Source organism: Phoxinus phoxinus (genome assembly GCF_949152265.1).
Source record: "Phoxinus phoxinus genome assembly, chromosome: 9".
Classification (NCBI taxonomy): Eukaryota; Metazoa; Chordata; class Actinopteri; order Cypriniformes; family Leuciscidae; genus Phoxinus; species Phoxinus phoxinus.
Genome location: NC_136884.1, coordinates 25,128,974 through 25,153,557, shown reverse-complemented (window position 1 = coordinate 25,153,557; position 24,584 = coordinate 25,128,974). Strand labels below are relative to the sequence as shown.

The 24,584-nt window shown below is 38.4% G+C and overlaps 2 protein-coding genes across 6 annotated transcripts in view; one reads left to right on the top strand and one right to left on the bottom strand.

Annotated features, from left to right (window-relative positions):
* Positions 1 to 4,757: 4,757 nt before the first annotated feature.
* LOC307003637 (uncharacterized protein) lies at positions 4,758 to 6,033 on the bottom strand. The gene is made up of 3 exons (XM_079622329.1): positions 5,746 to 6,033; positions 5,390 to 5,606; positions 4,758 to 5,235 (listed from the first exon to the last, which is right to left on the bottom strand). The coding sequence occupies exons 1-3, from the start codon at positions 5,877 to 5,879 to the stop codon at positions 5,179 to 5,181; spliced, it is 408 nt and encodes a 135-aa protein (XP_079478455.1). The 5' UTR covers positions 5,880 to 6,033; the 3' UTR covers positions 4,758 to 5,178.
* A 4,327-nt stretch (positions 6,034 to 10,360) lies between these two features.
* Positions 10,361 to 24,584, top strand: part of LOC307004302 (uncharacterized protein) — a gene marked incomplete at its 3' end in the record, with an annotated part of 56,296 nt that continues 42,072 nt past the window's right edge. Inside the window, exons 1-3 of one of the 5 annotated variants that reach the window (XM_079623415.1) lie at positions 10,505 to 10,600; positions 11,224 to 11,348; positions 20,955 to 23,068. In XM_079623415.1, the coding sequence (XP_079479541.1) occupies positions 11,264 to 11,348; positions 20,955 to 21,955 (1,086 nt within the window). In that variant the 5' untranslated portion in view covers positions 10,505 to 10,600; positions 11,224 to 11,263. The other 4 variants (XM_079623418.1, XM_079623416.1, XM_079623417.1 and 1 more) reach the window with 4 other exon arrangements.

Below are 24,584 nucleotides of genomic sequence, written 5' to 3'. Positions count from 1 at the left end.
ACATATGTGGTTTCAACAACCAGATGCATTTACACTTGTTCAGTTTTGTCTGGAATGTGGCCCAGACCTCCCCTGAAGTGGTTTGAGCGATCGGATTCAAATCCGTCTCGAATGCGTTTCGGAGGGCATTTATACCTGGTCTTTTCTAGGGCTGGGTACCGAGTCTCGATAGTTTTTAGGTATCGACCGAATTGCCTTGATACTATCGAGTAAAGAAAAATGGCATGTTGTTCGGTTCCAGATTTCGATACCGCGCACATACTCATATGAGACGCGCGCGCACGCACAAACTCGACGCGCATACTTGTATGAGACGCGAGGACACACACACAAACTCTCCGCGCACATATTCATATGAGACGCGAGCACACACACACAAACTCTCCGCGCACATATTCATATGAGACGCGAGGACACACACATAATAGGCTACCTTAAAGATGTGGAAAAGTCGATCAAAAGTGTGGGTACATTTCTCCAGACTCGATGCCAACAGCGTGCGATGCAGTAGGCTATTTGCGGTAAAATAATTGCTGCAAAGACCGATAAATACGATGAAGACCTTGACAGTGCACGGAGTAAACATAAGAGCAGAAAGTTGCTCCGTCTCCGACTGGTAAATGAAGAGATACCTTGTTGATCTGATAGTGTTTATATTGCAATAAATAATAACCTACTGAATGTACACTGCCGTTCAAAAATGTGTTGGTTTACTTGGCTAGTCAGAATTTTTTTTCAGTAAGGATGCATTAAAGTTATCAAAGGTGACATTAAAACATGTGTAATGTTACAAAATATTTCGTTTTTAAATAAATGCTTTTCTTTTTAATTTTTTATTCATCAAAAAATCATGAAAAAATGTAGGCCTATCATAGTTTCCAAAATACTTTTGGATACTTACTTATTAAATAATGTCAAATATAGTAAATGTATTGTTGCCATATACTAAATATTTGACTAGTCGCACGTTAATTTCTGCTTAAATAGGCCTACTGCATGATATAGCCCATTCTGCGCTCAAGCGCATGTATAATCTTGACGCAAAAGAAGGCTAATGATAATAAATATTGTATTTAAAAATAACGATGCATTTTAATTGTTTATTAATAAACTCTTTTTTTCTAAATCAGTGTCCGCTGCAAACATACATCTCCGCTGTAAAGTGCGCCTTTAAGAGAAATGCATCTTTCATACGGATTACATCAGATGATATTTGCTTTCGATTTGATTTTTTTCGTTTTTAAAAGTGGACATATCAAGCTTTATATAGATGTTTTTTTTCATATATTTGAGGCTATATGCTATATAGCCTACGTACGATATGTTTCTGCTTTTTTTTTCTTTTTTTTTTGACGCGCTACAGTTCACGGAGACCATGAAAGACCCTGATTGTTTTATTTTATTTTACGAAAGCAAAACGTTTTCTTGTTATTGTGGGTTTACACAAATAAAAGTATTGCGACTGATGCATTATTCTTTTCTGTATGGCCATAAATAGAGTATTTTAAGTTGTTTCCACTGTTGATCGCATTGGCGCCTCCATGTCATGCAGTGCGCTACACACTCCGCACACACACTTGGTTATGCGCCTAAGAACAGCGAACAAATATCTAGGTTAATGTTAGAGTGAGCGGCCATGCCAGTCGGATAATCCTCATGTTTAACAAATCAAATCATGCAGTTTCTACCGCCAGTCAGCGCTGCGCCAGTTTGAAAAAGGCGGGTGTGCAGGAGTCTTTTAATGAACGTTTGAGGCATAGAGATATCTGAACATCTTTGCCAAGCGCAAACCAGTACAGAAGTAATAATCAATAAATGATCGGGGAGGGTCATGCCTTTTTTCACAATCATTTTGGAGGGTCATAGAAAAATGTATTGCTGGCGAAGGGAGGGTCAAGTCTTTTTTGACTATTGATCTCAAAACTCCTCCGGTGGCCCCTTAAATAAATAACGAACAGTCCCTTATCTTTTACCGTACGTCTGCGATGAACGTATTTTCATGTGGTTATATGTGAACACATATAAACGAACAGTGCTTACAGTTTCATGCTTTTTGCAACATGATCAACCAGTCTTGTATGTTATTTATCAAACAGGGACACCTGAGCAGGGTTCCTACACATTTTCCATTTCAAAATTCCATACTTTTCCAGACTCAAATTTCAAATCTTCTCTGTAGATTTTCAGACCATATTAAAATTGCCCCTATTATGCTTTTTCAAATATTCCCTTTCATGCTATGTGTAATGCAGCTCTCTGCAAAGGTATGCAAATGAAAGAGCACACAATAAATTAAGTTATTGTTTCTCAAAAGAAAGAATCGACTTTTAACCACCTAAACCGAGTCATCAGGAATTTGAATCCCACTTCCGTGACGGCTACACGTCACTGGGTAACCAACCCGGTCACACAAAATGCGTCCCTAGCACCTATTGTGTTTATCGTGCAATTTATACGTGAGAATTCGTTTTTACGTGCATAGGACAAGCATGGGTAGGGTAGGTTTAGTAGTGGTGTGGGCTTCCGACAATCACTGTAAGTGGTAGACCAATCACAGCAGAGTAGGCTCGTGACAAGAAGGGATTTAAAGAATCATCAAACCTGTGTGAGAATCATCAAAAATGTGGTGATGTGCAATGTATATTGATGCAATGTATAAATGAAAGCGTTTTTTGTAGGAGATCTCCAAAGCAAAATTAGTATTTTCAGTCCCCAAAAATTATTTTAAGCCAGTTATTTATATATTCTGCTGTAGTGTCAGTAGACATAGGTTATATATAAAACCAGAAATTGTAATGCGCAAGCTTGCAAAACAATTCACGTGCACATGTGAATAGTTTCTCGAGGGCACAAAAAAGTTTATAATATACACTACTGTGCAAAAGTCTTAGCCATGTCAGTATTTTCACCCCAAAAAGTGGATTTAAGCCAGTATCACGTCCGTGTCCCATCATGACAGTTTCACAGCATCCCTCCACCACCCCATCACCTCACTCTTGGCTGGTTTTCTATCCCAGTCAAAGAGGGGATAAATTACAATATCTGATTTCATGTATGTGTGAACTCGTGAATGCACAGCATTTTTTTATTATTATTATTTTAAATTCATTAGATTTTCTATTATAGAAAACTAAACAAGGGGCAATAGTCTGAAAATGCAAATATTTTTCCATACTTTTCCAGACCTGGAAATTACTCAAATCAAATTCCATACTTTTCCATACTTTTCCAAACCCCGTAGGAACCCTGCCTGAGGAAACCCGGAGGATCATTCGTTTTTGCGCTGACAACGAGCAACGTTTCCTGAAGTCCAAATATAGGGCAAAACAACTTTGGGAGTGAGTAATCTGTTAAACGTTACTGTGCTTGCGCCTAACTTCTGTTAGATATGTGTGCTTCATTTGCACTACACACTATTACATTTGTTTATTTAACACACCATACTTATTACATTTTCTTGCGTTTGTACATAACATACCTGTACATACTTATACCGTCTATTGTCTATGTTTGTATATTGTGTATTTTTTTTAAACATATTTTTACTTATTCTATTTTTATTATTTTTATTATCTGTGCCTTGTCACTGTCATTCTGCTTGTGGTGTGGAAGCTTCTGCCACCAAAACAAATCCCATATAAATGTACCTGGCAATAAAGCTTTTTCTGATACTTATTCATTACTATTTATATTGTTTATATTTATAAATGTTACAGGACCCTCGTAAAAGAAATGGGGTTGGAAGGAAAGGTGACTGGCCAACAAGCATCCAAGAAGTGGGAGAATTTGAAGAGAAAATAAGGTAAGCAATGTGGTGTTATAAAAACTTTTAACAATCTCAATAATAGTAATAATAGTAATTTATTTCACAACATGTTTAACATGTATCCTTGTTAAATGAACACACAAATATTTATTTTATATTAAATAAAGCTATAATTTCTTACAATATTTATTTGTCCCTTTTATTTAATTGCTAATGTAAAAAATGTAGTGAAATGAAAGGAATAATTGTAAGGATTATATTATATTATAATAATTAGGGCCGGGACTCCATTAAAAAAATTAATCTAATTAATTAGAGGCTTTTTAATTAATTAATCGAAATTAATCGCATTTGAATTGCATATATTATAAATATTTGACCTGAGAACAGTGAGAAGTAATTTTTAGTATACCATTGAATAATGACTGAATACATAAGCAACAAAATATTATTATTTGTTTTGTTCAAACAAGTCCAGCAGACCAGTGCATTTTTTGCCATTAAATGTAGCAATAGCATATTTATTTACATTTCAGAAATTCAGGTAGCCTATAGTTAGGTAGACCTTCTGTAAACTATGTTTTTTTAAGTAAAACACAATACTTTCAAGTACATTCAGAACATTGGAAAGCCTGACTATTAGAAAACATCTCTCTGTTGCTTCAGAGGCCATAACAGACTAAGTCCAACTCTCAATAACCTTGGCCAAAACAATAAAGAGTTCAACATAAAGTGCCAGTTGCACAAACAACATAATACATAGTTCAATATAAAGTGCCAGTTGCACAAACAACATAATACATAGTTCAACATAAAGTGCCAGTTGCACAAACAACATAATACATAGTTCAATATAAAGTGCCAGTTGCACAAACAACATAATACATAGTTCAACATAAAGTGCCAGTTGCACAAACAACATAATACATAGTTCAACATAAATGTACCATTTAAAAAAAAAAAAAAAAAAAAAAAAAAATTCCCAGTGATTGACCTCAGTCCCTATTCTTCCAATATCCTGATGAAAAATAAATCTCTCTGTTGCTTAGCCCACTGTTTGATCAACATTTCAGTAACAACAACCCCATTAGCCTCAGGATACCTCTGACTATTTCTTATTCTTCTCTTTCAGCCAGTTGCTGAGACAAACTAGCCTGTTCACATTTTCAGAGCTCAAAGCTGCCCTTTTCTTTTGAACTACGTTACCTGCCAGTGAGAAAAGTCTCTTGCAAGGGACAGAAGTGGCAGGGCTGCCCAGATACTTGCGGGCCAGGGCAGAAAGCTGTGGATGGGCTCCCTCATGAGTGGACCACCACTGCGGTGGGCAGTCTGTCTCACTGATGGTGGGCTCTGACCTGTAGCGGGCCAGAGCCCCGTTGGGCCCCTCTTCATCCTCTGATTCAGAGTCTGAATTAAACAGCAGGAGGCTCCTCTTCCTTGCTGGCTCCTCTGTGGGTTCTGGAGTGGCTCTGTTTGGTTTTATTTATTGTCACATCACAGATTTACAAAGTAAAAAGATGGGTGAAATTAATTTTCATACATGATTCCCATATAAAGAAAGAGGGGAGGGGAGGGGGTCAAAAAGAAAGAGAAAAGAAAAACGAAGACCATTACACATGTTACCTTAAAGCGTGGGTCGAGTGCTGTAGCCACCCTGAGCCATCCATGGTTGAGTGTATCTTGGCGTTGAGACAGGTCCTTTTTAAAGTCACTCTTGAACTTCACCACATAGGCTGGGTCGTCATCTGAGACCTCCATGGTGTGGGTCAGGTGGCGGAGAGCAGGTAACACAACAGAGCACGAGACATAAGTCTCACCCCCAAGGAGCTCAGTCACATATCTGCAGAGGATAGTTTAGGAAAGTGATTAATTATTGTGCCAATTAATAGTAGATTAAAAACAGTAGCAACTTTATACTATAGTCATAGTGATATTGATATTCAGTACAATAAATTTAAAAACAGTTGGTGGGTGTTTACCTGCATGGTTTAAGGAGGGTCTCGAGCCTCTGCAGTCTGTCCCACTCTGCTGTAGTTAACATGGTGAGCTTGTGCTTCTGTTTGGCTAAAGTAACCTTCACAGCCTCTTGGTTCTGCAGCAGACGAGAGATCATAAACAGTGTCGAATTCCACCTTGTGGAAACATCCTGTATCAGTGGCTCTGTCTTGTTCTAGTTGAGATTGCTCCTTGTGCAGTTCCTCTGTGTTTAAGGGGCTATGTTTAAAATGCCCCACTATTTTACGGCATCTTGCCAATGTGGCTGTGAACCCGCTGTCAGCCAGGCAAACTGTGATGGTCCTCTGCAACACGTGAGCAACTCACGGCATGTGCTGGAATGTGAGCTGTCTCATTGCAGCGATCATAGTTCTCAAAATCATCTAGCGACTCAAAATCTCCTGCCACGTTTTCAGCAAAGTGCCTAGTGGTGGTCTTCTGGATAGTTAAGGCAAATGAGTGAAGACGCCACTTGACGTCAATAAAGTGTGCCGTCACACCGAAGTAATTTGAATTGCTTACCGAGGTCCAATGATCCCCAGTCAGGGCAGCACACTCAGCTTTCTCCAATAAATTCTCTTTATCTTCCTTTTCATTGTCATAAAACTGCTGGACTCTTTTTGTCACTGTCTTTCTGCATGGGAGCTCGTATGTCGTATCAGATGACGCAATCTGTTGTACATTTTGCAGGCCCTTATCTTCTACCACTCCAAGTGGTCTACAGTCGAGTGCAATCCAGTGAGCCAGGCCGTTGGTTATTTTTTCAGACATGGACTTAGTTACCCAGGTCCTTAAACCAGTCATCTGGTGGAGTGTGGGTTGGGTGTGGGTCCTTGTACTCGGAGTTGGGCTAACGTCCATGCTAGCTAATATATGTTTTGCGTTGAGGTGATACTTGAGGCTCGATGTGCTGCGGTGATATGCAAATTCCTTGTTGCATAACTTGCACACAACCATGCTCTTGTCGACGCTTCCATCCGTTCGTTTTTTGTAACAAAATTTCCCATCCACGGGGCCAACCAAAGCGGTCTCGTCAGCTTCTTTAACGTTACTCATGTTCACTGTGTTTTGTTCTGTTTATGTCTGAAGTCATGAACGCTAGTTGGTGCTCTGGTATAATCGGTCCGCCGAAACTCATCCAGTGAGAAACGTTCTGCGGTGCAAAAATAAGTGTGATTAAAATGCGTCAAAAATGTTTAACGCGTTTTTTTTTGTGTAATTAATTAATCTTAATTAACGCGTTAAAGTCCCGGCCCTAGTAATAATATTATAATGACTATTGTGCTTGTACCTTCCTCCAGGAACCCAAAACACCTAAAACTGGTTCAGGAACAGATGCTGGAGAGGCAGCAGCTGCTACGTGGCAGTACTTGAGGTGAGGTGCATGAGGTGCTGGGTGCCAGGCCTTCTGTGGACCCTCCTGTGGTGGTTGCATCATTCAATGATGAGGATCCAGTGACAATACTCATGGTAAGGTTTAAATTGTTGTGGTCAGGAGGAATTTATAATTTTGTTCTTTTGATGTCAGAATGTAGATTTTCATAATTTTGACTTTACATATATTATTAATTTCTTTATTGTAATTACTTATGTATTGTCTTGTTCTCCTAGGAGATTGTTGAGCCCTAGTAATGCAGCCAGCACCATAGGAGCCTTCTCACCGTTGCCAAATACAGGAGCCACAGCCTCTCCCAGTGCAGCATCCCCCACGGCCATGGCAAGCCCCTTAACTCCTTCACCCAGGAAAAGAAAGCGGAAAACTAATCCTATTTTGGAATTTTTAGTTGAGGAGTCCCATGAGGAGCAGAGACGCCACAACGAGAGTGAGGCCAAGACTGAGAGGTTCTTGTGTCTCTTTGAAAAAATGTTAGACAAAATGTAATCATCTTTTAATGTGCTTTTTAAATTTGCACAGTTGTTTACAAGTTGCTTTGCACAACTCTACAGGCATTTCTACATGTTTATGCCAAGTTTTTGTTTATATGCTGTTCTATATTTTGTTATTTACAAAGTTTATACATTCCAGTGCAATATTTTATTGTTTTGATGTGAATGGATATGTTCTTATCTATTTATAGAGTTTTATGCATTTAAAGCAATTATTTACAAAGTTTATACAAAATGTATACATTCCAGTGCAATGTTTTATTGATGTGAATGGATGTGTTCTTATCTATTTATAGAGTTTTATGCATTAAGGCAATAAAAAAATATTGTTGTTTCTTAAAAAAGGTGTTTCTGGGGATTAATAACAATACCAAAAAGTAAAATACCTGAAACAGATACACAATTCACCATGCACGTTTTTGCAATGTAATTTTATTTGAAATAACATACAATGATAAAAAATAAGAACAATATATATATGTGTGTGTGTAAGAAGAATATTTATATATTTATAGATGTAAGAACAATATATGTGTAAGAACAATATTTATATATTTATAGATGTAAGAACAATATCTCTATGTGTGTGTAAGAGCAATATTTCTACACACACACAAACACACACACACACACACACACACACACACACACACGGATCATCTTCATGGGGCTTGCACAATGCCTGAAACTAAGGCAGCCAGTCTGTCCCTTGTAGCATTCCCAGATGCTCTTTCAATAATGCTGCGCGCCCTTGACTGGTAGTAATTGAAGCGTCCCTGGACTTGTCCAAACACTGGCTCTTTGTAGGGTGTGATCAAGCAGAGTGGGGTGTCTAAACAGGGATAGCCCCCATAATCCAGAATAACCCAGATAGCAAAAAATATCCACACAGCTTCTTTTTGCCGCCGGCCCTAAGCTGTCGGCTATAGGTGCGTCCCGCTGGCGTGGATGAAACGTTTGCCGCCGAATACGTCACTTCCATTTTTTTGCGAGATCCCGCCGCCGAATAGCCGGCGGGCCAACTGCTTCATTTTCTCTGGCGGTTGCCTCCATCTAATGGACCGTGGCCAGCTGGCGGCAAGCCGCTTTGAAATACAGATTTCTACTCTCAAAATCGACCAGCCATGTTGGTTTGTTTGGCATGTTGGGAGTTAGTGGAACTGACAGCATTTTAACTACTTTTCACATTTGAAGCAATTATAAAATCATAATAGCCTAAATTATAGCAATTATTAGTTTTTTTGCTCCAAAGCCATTAGGGTTTATAACAGATCCTGACTCTTGATTCCATAAGGTAAGGTTTAGGAAATTACATTTAAATGACGTTGAAACTCTGAAGTGCTTATACATTATGTAAAATATATCAAATTATTTTATGCACTTAGGTGAAAATTGTTTACATTTCTTTGATTTATGCACAATTGAGACATGCACCAATAAACCAAAAATAATTCCTTTTGTAAAACTTACTTAAGTTACTTACTTGCAATAAATATCTTTCTGATTCTGATTAGGTTTTAAAATAGATATTTCATTCATGGTATGAACAATTTAGCAGAATAAATTGATGAAGTTTTCACCAATCAGTGAACAGTGAAAGACATCTGCAACATGGCCAAAGGTATACTTGATATATTTGTATTAATTTGCGAGTGCAACCATGGTAATATCAAACCCCTGTTTTGACCTGAAGGAAGGAAAAACTGCATTTTTCCATTAGGTGCTTACGACGGAATCCTGCTTGGTGACAGGGGCTATGCCTGCAGGCAGTATTTCATGACGCCATTCCCTGACCCAAACCCAGGACCACAAACCCATTTCAATGCAGCTCTAGCCACGACAAGGACACTCATTGAAAGACCTTTGGGCAAGTAAAGGGAAGATTTCAGTTTCTGAAAAGTCTGAGGATTGCACCTGACAGGACCTGTTACATTATTGTTGCATGTGCCATACCCATACTCCACAACATTGTCACCATCAGAAAGGAGAGGACCCCTGTCGTGGACCTGATGATGACCTCCAGCCAGTGCACTTGGACCAACCTAGTGGCAGAGCTGCACGGGACAGAATTGTGGAACACCATTCTTCTTTTTTTTACAAAAAAAACAAACAAAAAATAAATCTTGTGAAATAAATGTCTTGTTTTGAGTCCTCTAACATCCTCATGTCTGAGTAGAGACTCAGAACAATCGTAGTCACGTTCATGTTGCAGTCACAGCTGTGTCTATTTGTGTGTGAGAGTGAGCATGTTTGTTCCCAATTGTATTTGTGCTCTAGTTCCAGGCCTTGGTTTTTGTGTGGAAATTTTCTGATTTCCAGATACTTAAAGTGTGACAACATTTACTGAGCATTGATGAATCGATTGAACATTGATTTTATTTGTGGAAAACTGCAGAGCTTTCTGTGGAGTTCAGAAGTTGTAAATTGTGTCTATGTTCACTCATTAAATTTTAATCACTCTACATTGGCAGCAACTCAAATGACTCTTGACATCTACAAATTTTAGATGTTTAATTAGACTGAACTATATTAATTTTTTTTATGTATTGTATATATATATATATATAATGTATATACCGGTAATTATACTTATTATAAATATTATATTTATGTATAATTTAATTTATGTACATTTATGAATATATATTTCTACTGATTCTTTGAAGATCATATTTAGCCCCCTGAAATGTTCTACCTATTTTCAGGTAATTAAGACTAATGAACTTTATATGCCTATTTTAATATTAGAAACACACCGACTCTTATATGCACTTCAATATAACATTCTTTATGTCTCGTTGTCTTTTGTTAGTAGTTTTTAATTAAATAGGTATTTCATCAATTATTGACCAGGCTCTTTTAGGACTACCTTTAGGACTTTTATTTTAGTTTGGCGAGATGACGTCACAAGACTGCGCCGCGTTCCTGCCTCTGTTGTGATTTGGCTGAAAGGTTTGTAATTTTAAACGTTTTAAAGTATTTCAATCTATGCAAGCCGTCCAGATAATTTTACAGTTTTTGCAAGTGATATATAAATGATTAATTATTATTGAAAGTAACATTTGAATGATTTATCTACATCAATGCTCATCCACACATCAGTAACAGAAAAGGTGCGTCTCATTTCGCTCCCTCTATCATCAATAAGTTTATTGTAAAAACGATTTCGGTCACTGGCGAGTGGTGATGGAGAAAAGGAGCTTTTGAAACCCCGAGTCAATCGAATCAAATGTTTAGCGAAATGATTCAGTGATTCGAATCGCCGCACGCTGGTCAAAACAGTGGATGCAGTGGAGAACATAATCAATGTAATGACAACTTTAACACACCAATTTGTAAGAGAGTCTCTAGAATCTACAAGTCATTAAATACCACGTGTAAATCTTAAATGCCTTAATATTAAGAGTGTTTAGTGTGTGTTCTTGTATAACTTATTTTTTTATTGTACTCGAACTCTGACTGACTCTCTTAACACTGAACTGCTGAACTAGAGCTGATTGAGACGCACCCAGAGATTTAGTTTGGATTAATTTTTTCTGTCTACTAATTATTCTCATCTTATTGTCCAAACACAGAAAAAGACACTATTGTAAATAGTGACACACTATTATAAAGATGGCGTTTATTAAAGAGGAGAGTGCAGAAATGACGATTGAAGAAACATTCAGAGTGAAACAAGAAGATACTGAGGAACAAACAGGTTGGTTTCATTCTCAAAGCTGAACTCAGTCATTTGATCCATACTCCGTATGCAGTGCGTTTGCGGTGCGTATTTTTTTCCGTACCCATGTTAACAGGTTAGAGCTTTCACACTGCACACGGATGCGGTCCGGCAATCCGCTCCAGTTGCGGTGCGTATACAGCAGTGCAGCGATCGTTTACGCACAGAGTCTATTTTCTGCTGTGCTGCACCGCACTGCAGCGTATTGTTCACATTGAAATAAATATCTTGACAAGAAACTGTAATAATTTGATCATTGCTACTCATAATTACAGTTAATGAACTACATTTACTAAATTACAGGATCAAGAAATTAAAAACGTTTTAAACGAGAATATAAATATATATTATTGCTGCATGTTGTTCTATTTAAACATTAATATGTAGGCCTACTGTGTTGCCCTTTTTATTTATTTTGTTTATCGTCACATTCAACCTTCATGTCATGCGAATTTATTAAATGTAAATGAATATCTGAATATGTAGTTGTAGCCTATATGAATTCATAAGTAAATAATATTATATAGTTTTATTTTTGAATATAAAGAAGTTAAACAGGGTGTAATTATAAGTTTGTTATAGTTATGTAGGCTAGTTATAATTAATTTTGACTATGTAATTGTAAATCAAAATGTTTAACTTTTTGGTGCTACAGCCAGCCTTATTTATAGCAGAGGATACTCGTTTTAATGTAGTGGCATGTGCTAACAATAATTATTATATCAAATATTAATTTCCAAAAAGGTCCTTTGTCTTCTGGGGGCTAGCCCTCTCCCGGTTCTTATTTTTTTTTTAGTCTTAAAATATGCATTTATAATCAGTATTTATACATTTGTATTCTAATTTAAAATATTTGTTTATTATATCTTAGCAACAGATATAGCGTGATAGCTTTTCTTCTGTCAACAACTCGAACTAAAACAAAGAATCACAATGATTAAAATAAATTTCATACTGTTGTAATGTCTGTAACAATGTCAAAGTTAAAGTTTGGTTTTAAAATCAAAATTACTTAGCCTACCAATTTTTTATTTTGTGACACAGAAACTACGTATCAGTAGCGCTCTGCAAACGCAGCATATGTGAAAGCACTATAGCGCGTGCTGCTCCAGTACCGCACACGCACTGCAACACGCACCGCACACGCACTGCATACGGAGTATGTGTGAAACGGGCGTTAGTGTGTAGCATTAAACCAAATGGGCCCTATCATACACCCAGCTATTTTTTTTCATGAGAGGTACAAAGTCAGTAGGAGAGCCATTTTTACAGCAAAGTATAAAAAGTTACACCCAGTCATAAATACCATGTCTTTTTATCAATCTGTCACCCCTGAACATACAATATGCAATACAATAAATACAAAGGGGTGGGGGAAAAAAAACATTCTTAAAAACATCTACCGGTATATGTTTACTTGCACAACTTTTGTTTCAATCGTACTGAATTCATTCCGATTGATGAATCTGACTGTATTGTATTTTACATGAACGCCATAAACATCGTGATGTGATACATGATCGGGTTGATGTGCGCGTTTTTAAGTCAAAAGATTCAAATCGGATTCGGATTTTTTGGCATGCGCGCACACTGCACAAATATACAAAATTTCCTGTTGTTGTCGCTTAATAACCATTCTCCTACATTGGTTCTTTATTTGTTTTAAACATCAAATAAATGTCATAATTTGGAGACAATGACCATATGAACCGCTGTGCCGTGCTGTTTGTATTTATCGCGCAGTAAAAATGGCCAAAACCAGTCATCTGTGGATGAGAATCTGAAACAAGGACTGGTGAGTCGTTGTCCTGCTTCACTTCACAGACGCTAAGTGAAAGAAGAATTATAAAATGATCATATCACGTATTATTTACCGCCATGCGAGCCGCGCAATGAGTAACACTGCTTTAACTGATCACACACACACAACAGCAAGCGGACCGCGCACCTTATGTCCAAAAACTAATTAGTTTGGACTGAAACCCAAACTAGACTGAGTGACCTCCATTGCAGCTAACAGAAGCCACAGAACACCTTCCTCCCAGTCTTGATTTAATGCAACACAATATGCACGGAAAAGAGACAGTGTTGGATGAAAACGCTTCAGCACGCCCTGACTCAGTGGATGGTTCGCGCTGGACTGGTGGTGTTGAATTCCCAACTGTTTTAATATCTCCGCGAACATATTAGATGTAAAATTCGTTCCCTGGTCACTCTGAATGACCTTAGGGATACCAAAAAATTGTATGAATTGCGACAGGGCCTCAACTACAGATCGAGTAGTGATTTTACGCATCACATAAGCTGCTGGATAGCGAGTACTCTGACACATTGGGGTCAACATTTATTTCCAGACTTTGTGTCGGTCCGTTACCGCCTTCAATCTATTAACAGATGCTCAAACGGTTGTTCCACCGGAGGTATTGGGCACAGTGGAGCTCGTTTTAAGGTCTGGTTAGGTTTCCCAGTCATTTGGCAAGTTTTAATTAACCACAAAACGGCCAATAAAAATACTGCGAAATTCTGTAGTACGTCTTCTTTACCCCTAAATGGCCCGCTATCTCGCCGTGAGCCAATCGAAGTACAGCATCTCTAAACTTCACCGTCACAACAACTTGAACAAGTGACTCATCCACTCGCAGCACTCGCCACATCCTCTGGTGGAAGAATAGTAGCAAACAAGGGTTAAGCCAAGATCATTCTAATGAGCATCCCGAAGATCTGCACGGGATAGAGTAGAGAAAAGAGACAACCCAGGAGCGACCGTTTTAACTGGTACGCGAGTAAGCATCAATGCGAGATCATGCAAGTTACATTTGTTTTTTTTTGGAAATACGCTCATTTTCCAACTCCCCCAGAGTTAAACAGTTGAGTTTTACCGTTTTTGAATCCTTTCAGCCGATCTCCGGGTCTGGCGGTAGCACTTTTAGCATAGCTTAGCATATAGATCATTGAATCTGATTAGGCCGTTAGCATCTCTCATAAAAATGTTTCTATATTTTTCCTATTTAAAACTTGAGTCTTCTGTAGTTACATCGTGTACTAAGACCGACAGAAAATTAAAAGTTAAGATTTTCTAGGCCAATATGACTAGGAACTATGCTCTCATTTACTGCGTAATAATCAAGGAACTGATTATTGATATTAATGATATTATGTAGCGCCTGAAAATAGCTAGGTGACTTCCAACGTGACTGGCACTAAGTTTGTAATATCATTGCGCCTGCTGGTACGGCTGCACAGTTCATTGATTATTACGCAGGAATGAGAGTATAGTTCCTAGCCTATTTCCAAAAAAAGTGGAGTGTTCCTTTAAGCCTTTCTATGTCTATTTCATGCTTTCGCATCTCTTTCTCATGTGACTATTGTATTTCAATAAGCTATTTTTGCTGTTCAAATGTCAAACCCACAAATGACAGAAGGACTTTGAGCCGCAGCAGCTACTACCGGTACTCATTTTGATATATTCGGCAAAGTCTGCGAATCACTCAATTCTTGTTTTAGGATCTCTCTAAGCTCATCCTTTCTCAATCACTTATCCATTCCACTCAAATAATAAAAATAAAACAAAATCATGTAATTCTACAATTTCCCACAACTGTTTTTTAAAACAACGATTCAATAATTTATCCGAAGGAGTGTTACGAAATTCCTCAATCAACGTCATAATGCATCTGATATATCCAGTCAAATCTACGTATGAAATTCAAATAACGAATTTAGCCTACCCCCAAAATACAATTCTTATGGTCAAAACTGTGCACATTCTCATCTCCCCACCTAATCCTAACAACATCCTCTAACTAACTCTCCCATAGTCTTCCGTGCGCTTCCAAGAGTCGAGCCCTTTGAAGCACCCATATACAATGGCGTGGAACAGAACAAACAGTTCGGAGCCACCACCACGGCAGTGCACTCAACCCAGGAGACGCAAACAAAACTAAAACAAAAATCAACGCAAAGCGTTGCTACAACCTAGCTGGGGAGAACATATAAAATACTCCATTTTAAACCGCAAGAACTTGCCTTTTCAAAGCTGACAACAAAATCAACGCATCAGTCACAGCTTCCGTCAAATGGTCTCCCCCACAGAACTAATTAAACCTACAAAAAAATTACGAACAAACCAAATCAATCAACACAAAATTGGACGAGCCCCCATGTCACTGCTGGCTCATTAATGTGACATTAAGGGGAGACGACACACAGAAGAATAAGCTCAAAAGAATACATTTATTACATATAAATTAACAAAATATTGTATTTTCCGGACTATAAGTCGCTCTTTTTTTCATAGTTTTGCTGGTCCTGCGACTTAGTCAGGTGTGACTTATATATCAAAATTAATTCATACTGACTGAGATGAACCAAGAGAAAACATTACCGTCTACAGCCGCGAGAGGGCGCTCTAGTTAGCGGAGTTGTTCAGAAGCGACAACGAGGAAGAACTCAATGGATTCAGTGTTGTGGAATGAGATTGCGGGAGCTTGGTGAACTTGCTTACTGGTAACTTGTTGGACTCGCTGGCTAATGTTAATTAGAGCCCGACCGATATGGATTTTTGGGGGCCAATGCCGATATTAACTCGAAAAGAGCCGATTTATAAGCCGATAATTTGATTTTGAAAATAAACTGGATATTAGACCCATTTCCTATAAACTGCACTTACACAACATTCAATAGCAAAATATCTGCCTGTTCTATGTATGTGGGCTGTATAAACCATTTTCCAGAAGGGATTATGTTTTTAAAAAGCCTTAGATTACAGTCTCAATGACTAAACAATTGCACATCAAAAGTATATATTTTTTAATGATCAAAAAACAGTCTGGTTTTAAACATTTAACACTTTTACTTACTTCCAGTTGAAGCTGGTTTTAACAGTCTGTGTACTGTATGTCAGCTTGCTTATCTTTTAAATTATTTCCATCAAGCTACATCAAACCATTTTCAATCATCAGTTGCTGCCTGCCTTCTAAAACCTACTATTTAGCGATCTAAATCCATTATGTGACTCGTTAATACTGCGGCTGAACGACAGTCTGCAACGCACACTTGGCATCATTTGATTTCACACACATGTAAAAGAAAAGCTAACTTTTATGCACAAGCTACATTTGATACTTTTTCTCTATGTCTAAATGTTCACTCCTCGCAAGTCTAACTTACATTTTACAATGCAGGGACTGTAACTAGAGATATGCTAGTTATAAATACAGTAATCATTACTTTATTTAGGCAGAATAAGTTCTTTGTGGTTTCCAAGCTCGTTAACGTTAGCGGTCTTCCACTGATAGTGGCATTAGCTAGTCTATGATGAGCCATAATTTAGCAATGGATAACATCATACTGCAAATTGTAAAACATACATTTTCAATATAACAGGCCAAGGAGAGATGATACGTCTCATTGCTATAACTGTCACGCTATTAAAGAAATACTTCAGTCACATTGTTAAAAGGACAGTCAGTCAACTACACTAACAACGTAACGTTACTAGCTAATTCCGCTTCACTCTCGGCTTATTTAACAGCAGCAAAACTGGACATGATGGTACGCGAGAGAGACTGTGCTCCAAACCGCGTACACGGCAGAGAGGGACAGAGAGCAAGAGACCGCGTGTGCGCCTCATGAAGCGCATGTAATATGCCCTCTGGTGGACAAACTATACAACGCCAACACTCATGACATGGTTGAAGGCTGTTTCGTCCGTTGTTATTTAAATATTCTTTTATCAGCCATTATAAATGGCGATACCGATAGTTTGGAAAATGCCTAATATCGGCCGATAATATCGGCCTGCCTAATAATTGGCAGCTCCTTTCAGTCGCTCTCGTGTTTATCTAAGCGCGGGGTGTACCAGACTAACTTTTTTACTATGAGCACTGTAGCCGATATATACCACGATAAAGTGTCTGTGCATATTAAACTGCAAAAAGACTATTTAAATATTGACCCTGCATGTTCTGCTTGTCTCTGTGTGAATGAATGGCGCAGACGCACGGTTTCATTTACTGCACACACACACACGCACTGAAGAACGAGTTTTCAGTCTCTGCTGCCTCACGATATTATGATAATTCATCTCCAGAGCCACTCTGAGAGTCACTTCATGAGCATTTTACCGTTTTGAGAAAAACTATCGTCATATCATACACACACAGAAACTCAAAGGTCTGCACGGCAACTCGTCAAAATAAAAGTTCGGTTTAACTTTGAAAAAATTGACAGAAATAATGATATTAGTCTACTGTACAATAGATTTAGCTACATCTCCATACTACTACTAATTATAATAATAATGTGTGCATAGAAGGTTGCTTATTTTTAAGCAATATTTCTCAATATTTGCGTTTTACAGCATGTAGCCTTCAATGCTTATATGTATTATTTACTTATGATTACTGTCATAAATAATAAAGTAATTTAATTGAATGGTTTTTTTTTTTTTAATAGTTACATAAAATAGAAAAATAGTTCCAACAGATTTTGAACTAATGTGAACGGTAGCTACTAACCTAGCACAAACAAACTGCACAGCTGCTAGATCTAGCTAACGGTAGCAAGCAGATTGCAGTAGCTTTTAACGTTATCTGTCTAACGTTAGCTAACTCACGACTAAACGTTAGTTAGCGTTAACTCATGCTGTGGTCGTTTACGAGTCAAATACATAACGTTAGCCAGCTTATAGTATTATGATTCAGTACGCTAGTTCGCCAATGTCAATTAACGGAGCCAAGCAATGTCCAGGCCAGGGTTTTTATTAATCGAGCAACAGAAAAACAATTGTTATATTAATCGTCCAATTAGTCGTCAGATTAGTTGACTAATCGATAAAATAATCGCCCGACTTTCGTTTTTATTAATAATTGTTTACCCAAGCCCTACTGTGTACATGGTTTGCCACGACTGAATGCGCGCAGAGTGTGTTCCCTTAATAATTCCTAAAAAGCTGACATCAGTTCATCGCAATCTCATACATCTGTTATTATCAATGAAGCTGACTGCATAATGAATCTTTCATAATATCTTTAAATCAGAGGATTTGCCTGCATGCAGAATTCAGCACTGAACAAAAAGTCCGTTTTGAGCGGTGAGGGGATTCTATCTTAAATGCTTCTGATTGGCCATTACGTTCAAGAAATCAACACTTATATCTGTGATTGGCTACATCGCTCAACGCTCCAAAGATGTTACAAATAGAAACTCTGGTCTGTAAATCGTTTCTATTTTGTTTTAGTTGTTCTTGTTGCTTTTCTGCAACAGATGAATAACAATTTATTCGTTTTTATATGTTTTATTCATAGATATTTCTATTTAGTCGTTTTATTCTCCCGCAGCCCGCACACACAGGGTGAGTGCATTAGGCTACCGTCTGCGCTCGCACTTGGCCATCAAATCTAGTCCCGGCTCGGGCAGAGAATCTAAGCTCTAAACAGGACAGAGTGACACGGCGGATATCGCTCATATACTTTTTTTTGACGACGTAGTTAAGGCGGCAGGCGTGTGTTGCTTAGTTCCAAAGTGCTGCGGGAAACCCTGCGTTACGTTAACATGCCGGACACCTATTCAGCCTGTTGTTCTGTGTGCTATTGTGTAGTTGAATAACTTGTCTTTCCAGATTAAATGTCTGTTCTTGGTTTTGGATTTTGTGAAATAAATTTCTTAACAAATGCGACTTATAGTCCAGTGCGACTTATATATGTTTTGTTCCTCTTCATGACGCATTTTTTGACTGATGCGACTTATACTACGGAGCGACTTATAGTCCGGAAAATACGGTACCATAATCAAACCTGTCAGTCATCTGTAATATCAATCAGTTTGAAATGCCAGTGAATGGATGTGTAACTATGGGATGTTGTCAGGACATGTGCATAGTTGTGAAACAAAAATAACATTCTCAAAACTGACGCGGCGATCTGGCAAACTGCTCAAGCAACAACTTAGCAGCGCCCCAACTAGCCACACTGCGTTTTCTCTGAACTCCATGGAGCAGCATAATATTCTTCATGTTATGTATATTATTAAATATGTAAATAATTAACCATTGTAACATAACATTCTCATTTTACAATCTCATCAGCAATTTCACAGTATAGTGACATGAGAAAACTGCTGTGCTTTCGCGCTATGGCTGGCGCTGAGCCAAAGACGGACCCGTTCATCATATATCACAACTATTCAGTGTTTTTACCACATATTGTTTGTAATGTGCTTTATGGGCCGTAAAGACAAAAAAAAAAAGAGATGTATCGGGCCAAAAAGCACGTCGGTCCACTGGGAATCTCCCGGAAGTCCCGATGGCCAGTTGCCTACATGCCTTTATATCCTTCCTGTTGCCTTTCACCATCCACTTATTTAGCTGCTGTCGCATCAATTGACATGCCATCTTCTTTTCCCTCTCTTTCTATTTTTAGCCCCCGACAGCTTTTTTGCGTTATCCATCTTTTTCGACGTCAACTCGCTACTCGTACCTGCTCGCTCAGCGCTTACGGCGCCCCCACCCGCTCGCGATATTACCCCCAAAAATTCTATGATGAAATCTTATGAGGGTGCCTAGCCTGTTAGTCCTATAAAATGTTATATAACAAATATAGGGAAATGCAGAAATGATTTAGAAACGCACAACAGCAGCAACATATAGAAAATACTTTTTTGTTGTAATTTTTTATAAAAAAAATTTACCATCGCTTTGGCGCCCCTATGCGCCGCATATAGTGCATACCCACTTTTTTCGCCACTGGTTACCTGGATGATCCACAACATTTTTGTCTGTTTTGTGTTGTTGTTCTTGATTCCCTCTTCTGTCCTGAGCAGGTTAACTGCCCAGTGTTCTTGGGTAATATCCATCAGGTCCTGCAAAGGGTCCTGCAGCATCTTTTGAATATTTTAACCCTTTCCAGGAGTGACTGTATGATTTTGAGATCCATCTTTTCACACTGAGGACAACTGAGGGACTCAAACACAACAATTACAAAAGGTTCAAACTAGGGCTGGGACAATTACCGCAATACCGCGGTCACGTGACTCCTACCGCGGGTCTGAGCTTGTCACCGTCATCACCGCAAAAAAAAACCATTGGCCTGCACATGTGGTGCACGTTGTGTCTAATGACATGGATTCATTGATTCTAATGACATGGATTATGTCTAATGACATTGTGATTTAAAGCGGTTTACCGCTATACACTGGGAATTTCTTGCTTTTCAACCGCGGTAAGAACAAATCCATACCGTCCCAGCCCTAGTTTAAACATTCACTTATGCTCCAGAAGTAAACACGATGCACTAAGAGCCGGGGGTGTCAGTTGTTTTTCAATTTAATTCAAAGATTGAAATCCAGCTTTCTTGTTTTGTATAAACTTAAATTAAAACTTAAACTTAAGCTACAAAATTACTCCATTGTAAAAACACAAATACAACAAGTGAGCAGAAATTGAGGTGAGATAAACCCCCCAATGCCCAAAGGGGGGAATTCAGACATTCTTGAGACAGTTGAGGACACTATTTTTCTAAGAGGAACGTGGTTGGGAACCCCTGTATTAAATTCAGGTTAACTTGTATTTATCTTTTTTTGCCTTAGACCTGATGCATCTGAAAGAAGAGAGTGAAGAACTGAATGAAATGGAAGAGAAAGATCAGTATGAGAAACATTGTGATTTCATAAATGGAGAAAATTATTTTAGTTGCTCAGGGGTCGAAAAGGCTTCCTCGCGAAAAAGAGATCAAAAGATAGGAGCTAGAAGTAATGTCAATTGCCAACAGTGTGGAAAGAGTTTTGGTAAATATGACTACATTAAAGTCCACATGAGAATTCACTCTGGAGAGAAGCCTTACTCCTGCCAACAATGTGGGAAAAGTTTCACTCAAAGAGGACACCTTAAAGTCCACACGAGAATTCACACTGGAGAGAAGCCTTTCTCCTGCCAACAATGTGGAAAAAGTTTCACTGAAAAACGAGGCCTTAAAGTCCACACGAGAATTCACACTAGAGAGAGTCCTTACAAGTGCAAACAGTGTGGAAAAAGTTTCACTGAAAACTACAGCCTTAAAATTCACATGAAAATTCACACTGGAGAGAAGTCTTACACATGCCAAAAGTGTGGGAAAAAATTCCTTCGAAAAGAAAGCCTTAAAAACCACATGAAAAATCACACTGGAGAAAAGCCCTACACCTGCAAGCTGTGTGAAAAGTGTTTTACTCATAAACAATCCCTTGATTTCCACATAAAAACTCACACTGGAGAGAAGCCTTTCACCTGTAAACTGTGTGAGAAGAACTTCTCACGAAAAGATAGTCTTAAGACTCACATGAGAATTCACACTGGAGAAAAGCCATTTGTTTGTGCTCAGTGTGGAAAGAATTTCAATCGTAAAGAAACACTTAATTCCCACATAAGAAGTCACACTGGAGAGAAGCCTTACACCTGCAAACTGTGTAGGAAGAGCTTCTCACAACAAGGAAACCTAAGGACCCACATGAGAAGTCACACAGGAGAGAAGCCATTCGTATGTGGTCAATGTGGGAAAAGTTTCTGCATTAAAGTGAACCTTAATATCCACATGAGGATTCACTCGAGATAAACTGTTTAAATGTCATTAGTGTGGAATGAGTTTCAAAAAAGAAATATGTATCTGTTAAATCTGTGTATATCTGTTCACACTGCAACTGAATGTTGGCCAAATCTGATCGTCCACCTTATTGAATACTTATTTTATTTGCATTCTTCATACTTTGACTATAGGCTTTTCATATTCATTATCTTTTCTATAGTCAAATATTGAACAATTTCAATTGTATGGCAACGTCACTCCATTCTGAATATTGACACCTCAAAATCAAAATATTAGTTTACTATGAAATGACAAAATATGAATGAAAGATTGCACATAAAAGGACATAAACTAAAGATTAAAATAAATAATGCATGCCAATTTTTATTTCATTTATTGAGTGATTGCACATGCAAGCATATGTTGTCAATCTGTACTTGATCATGACTTGTTATGGCTCATCTTAATTCTGGAAGCTGGTTTCAGGGCCAACGTTGCTCATCCCTCATTTACACAATGCAGATTGCGGCTTAAAAAAGGGCCACCATCTACACAAAAACACAAAATGCTTTGAAATCACCCTCTTATTTTTACCCGATTTGCTTCAAACTTCATCTGTATAATGTAAACACACGGCAGATGTGGACCTGTGAAAGGATTATTGATATCTTAAATACTGTTGCCATGGCAACGCATCAAACTTTAATATTTTTTTCTGATGTTTTTGAGACTCTTAGCATGCTTGAAATTGGATGAAACTCGACAGACACATTACATTTTTAAGCTAGTAGATACGTGCAACGTTTCAGAAACGGGCGTGGTGAGGGGCTCAGTAGCGCCACCTTTAGTCAAAAATGGGGTATTAGTTTTACCTACAGTAACAAAAATCAGTATGGATATTGTTCTCCTCGAGCCGGACAACTTTCTAATTTACACTCATTAGCCCCTACCAACAGGAAGTCAGATATTTTGGTTTGAATGGGAGAAGATCTGAGAATTTTGCCAGTCTCTCTCAGTGTCTGTGGGTCACACACACAGACAGCCCCCCCTTTTCTGTGTGTGTTTGGAGGGGAGCAGAAAGACTCACCCTGATACAAGCTCTAAAGCAGACTTCTTCTCGACAGTCAAAGCGGGGTTACGTTATTGCCCAGCGATGGAGGGCCCAAGCCGGTGGCAGCGCCAGCTTAGTGTAACTACAGGCACCACCGGCTTGGGCCCGTAATCGCTGCTTGCAGCTATATTTATTATAAATTGAAAAACTGGCGAAAATTGACATCTGATATGTGTTTCAGAATTGGGCGGGGTAAAATGGCTCGATAGCGCCACCTATAAAGGTTCAACGGAGTGCGCCTCCCGCTACGTTTCACGTACGTGTATGAAATTCGGTACATACATGTAATGACCCAATACCTACAAAAAGTCTCTTGGAGCATAGCCTTAAACACAAAAGGAAGTCAGCCATTTTGAACTTCCTCTCTGATTTTTGTGCAGTTTTTGCCATTTTCAGGCCTCGTACTTTAACAAACTCCTCCTACAGTTTTAATCTGATCATCTTCAAATTTGGTGAGTGTAATCTTAAGGCCTTTGCGACGTTAAATTGCGAAGATCTAGAGTTTTCGTCGAAGGGCGTGTCCTCGGCGGCCTGACAAATTTTGATGTTTCGCCATGAAACAGGAAGTTGCTGTAACTCAGGCAAACAATGTCCAATCTGCCCCAAACTTCACACGTTTGATAAGCGTTCTGTCCTGAACACATGACCATGCTCAAATTCAGTTACAGTCATAGCGCCACCTGCTGGCAACAGGAAGTGACATGTTTAACACTGTTTTGGACTCCTAATAACATATAAAAAATTGCCAGCAAGTGCTAAACATGTTAACAACATACTAGAAACATGCTAAAACATGCTAGCAAACATTAGCTAAGTGCTAAAGCATGCTATTACTGCAATTAAATAGGAATTTGCTGTAACTCAGGCATTGAATGCCCAATCTGCCCCAAACTTCACACGTTTGATAAGAGTTCTGGTCTGAACACATTTACATGAGAATATTCAGTTATAGTAATAGCGCCACCTATTGGCAACAGGAAGTGACATGTTTAACACTGTCATGCTGTACTAGCAACATATTAAATAAACCATTGAGTTATAAACATGTTAGAAACATGTTAAAACATGCTAGCAATTCTTAGCTAAGTGCTAAAGCATGCTAATGCAATGAAACAGGAAGTTGTTGTTACTCAAGTAGGCAATGTCCAATCTGCCCCAAACTTCACAGGTTTGATAAGAGTTCTGTCCTGAACACATTTACATGAGAATAATCAGTTAGAGTAATAGCGCCACCTGCTGGCAACAGGAAGTGACATGTTTAACACCATTTTGGACTCCTAATAACATAAAAAATTGCCAGCAAGTGCTAAACATGTTAACAACATACAGGAAACATGCTAAAACATGCTAACAAACATTAGCTGAGTGCTAAAGCATGCTATTACTGCAATTAAATAGGAATTTGCTGTAACTCAGGCATTGAATGTTCAATTTGCCCCAATTTCACACGTTTGATAAGAGTTCTGGTCTGAACACATTTACATGAGAGTATTCAGTTATAGTAATAGCGCCACCTACTGGCAACAGGAAGTGACATGTTCAACACTG

What these genes read in the sequence shown, in the direction of transcription:
- LOC307003637 (XM_079622329.1), bottom strand. Translation starts at nt 5,879, where the DNA reads ATGATCTCTCGTCTGCTGCAGAACCAAGAGGCTGTGAAGGTTACTTTA. An exon ending in ACCCTCCTTAAACCATGCAG is followed by an intron (nt 5,607 to 5,745) that starts GTAAACACCCAC and finishes TATCCTCTGCAG; the next exon opens with ATATGTGACTGAGCTCCTTG. An exon ending in CACTCGACCCACGCTTTAAG is followed by an intron (nt 5,236 to 5,389) that starts GTAACATGTGTA and finishes AAAACCAAACAG; the next exon opens with AGCCACTCCAGAACCCACAG.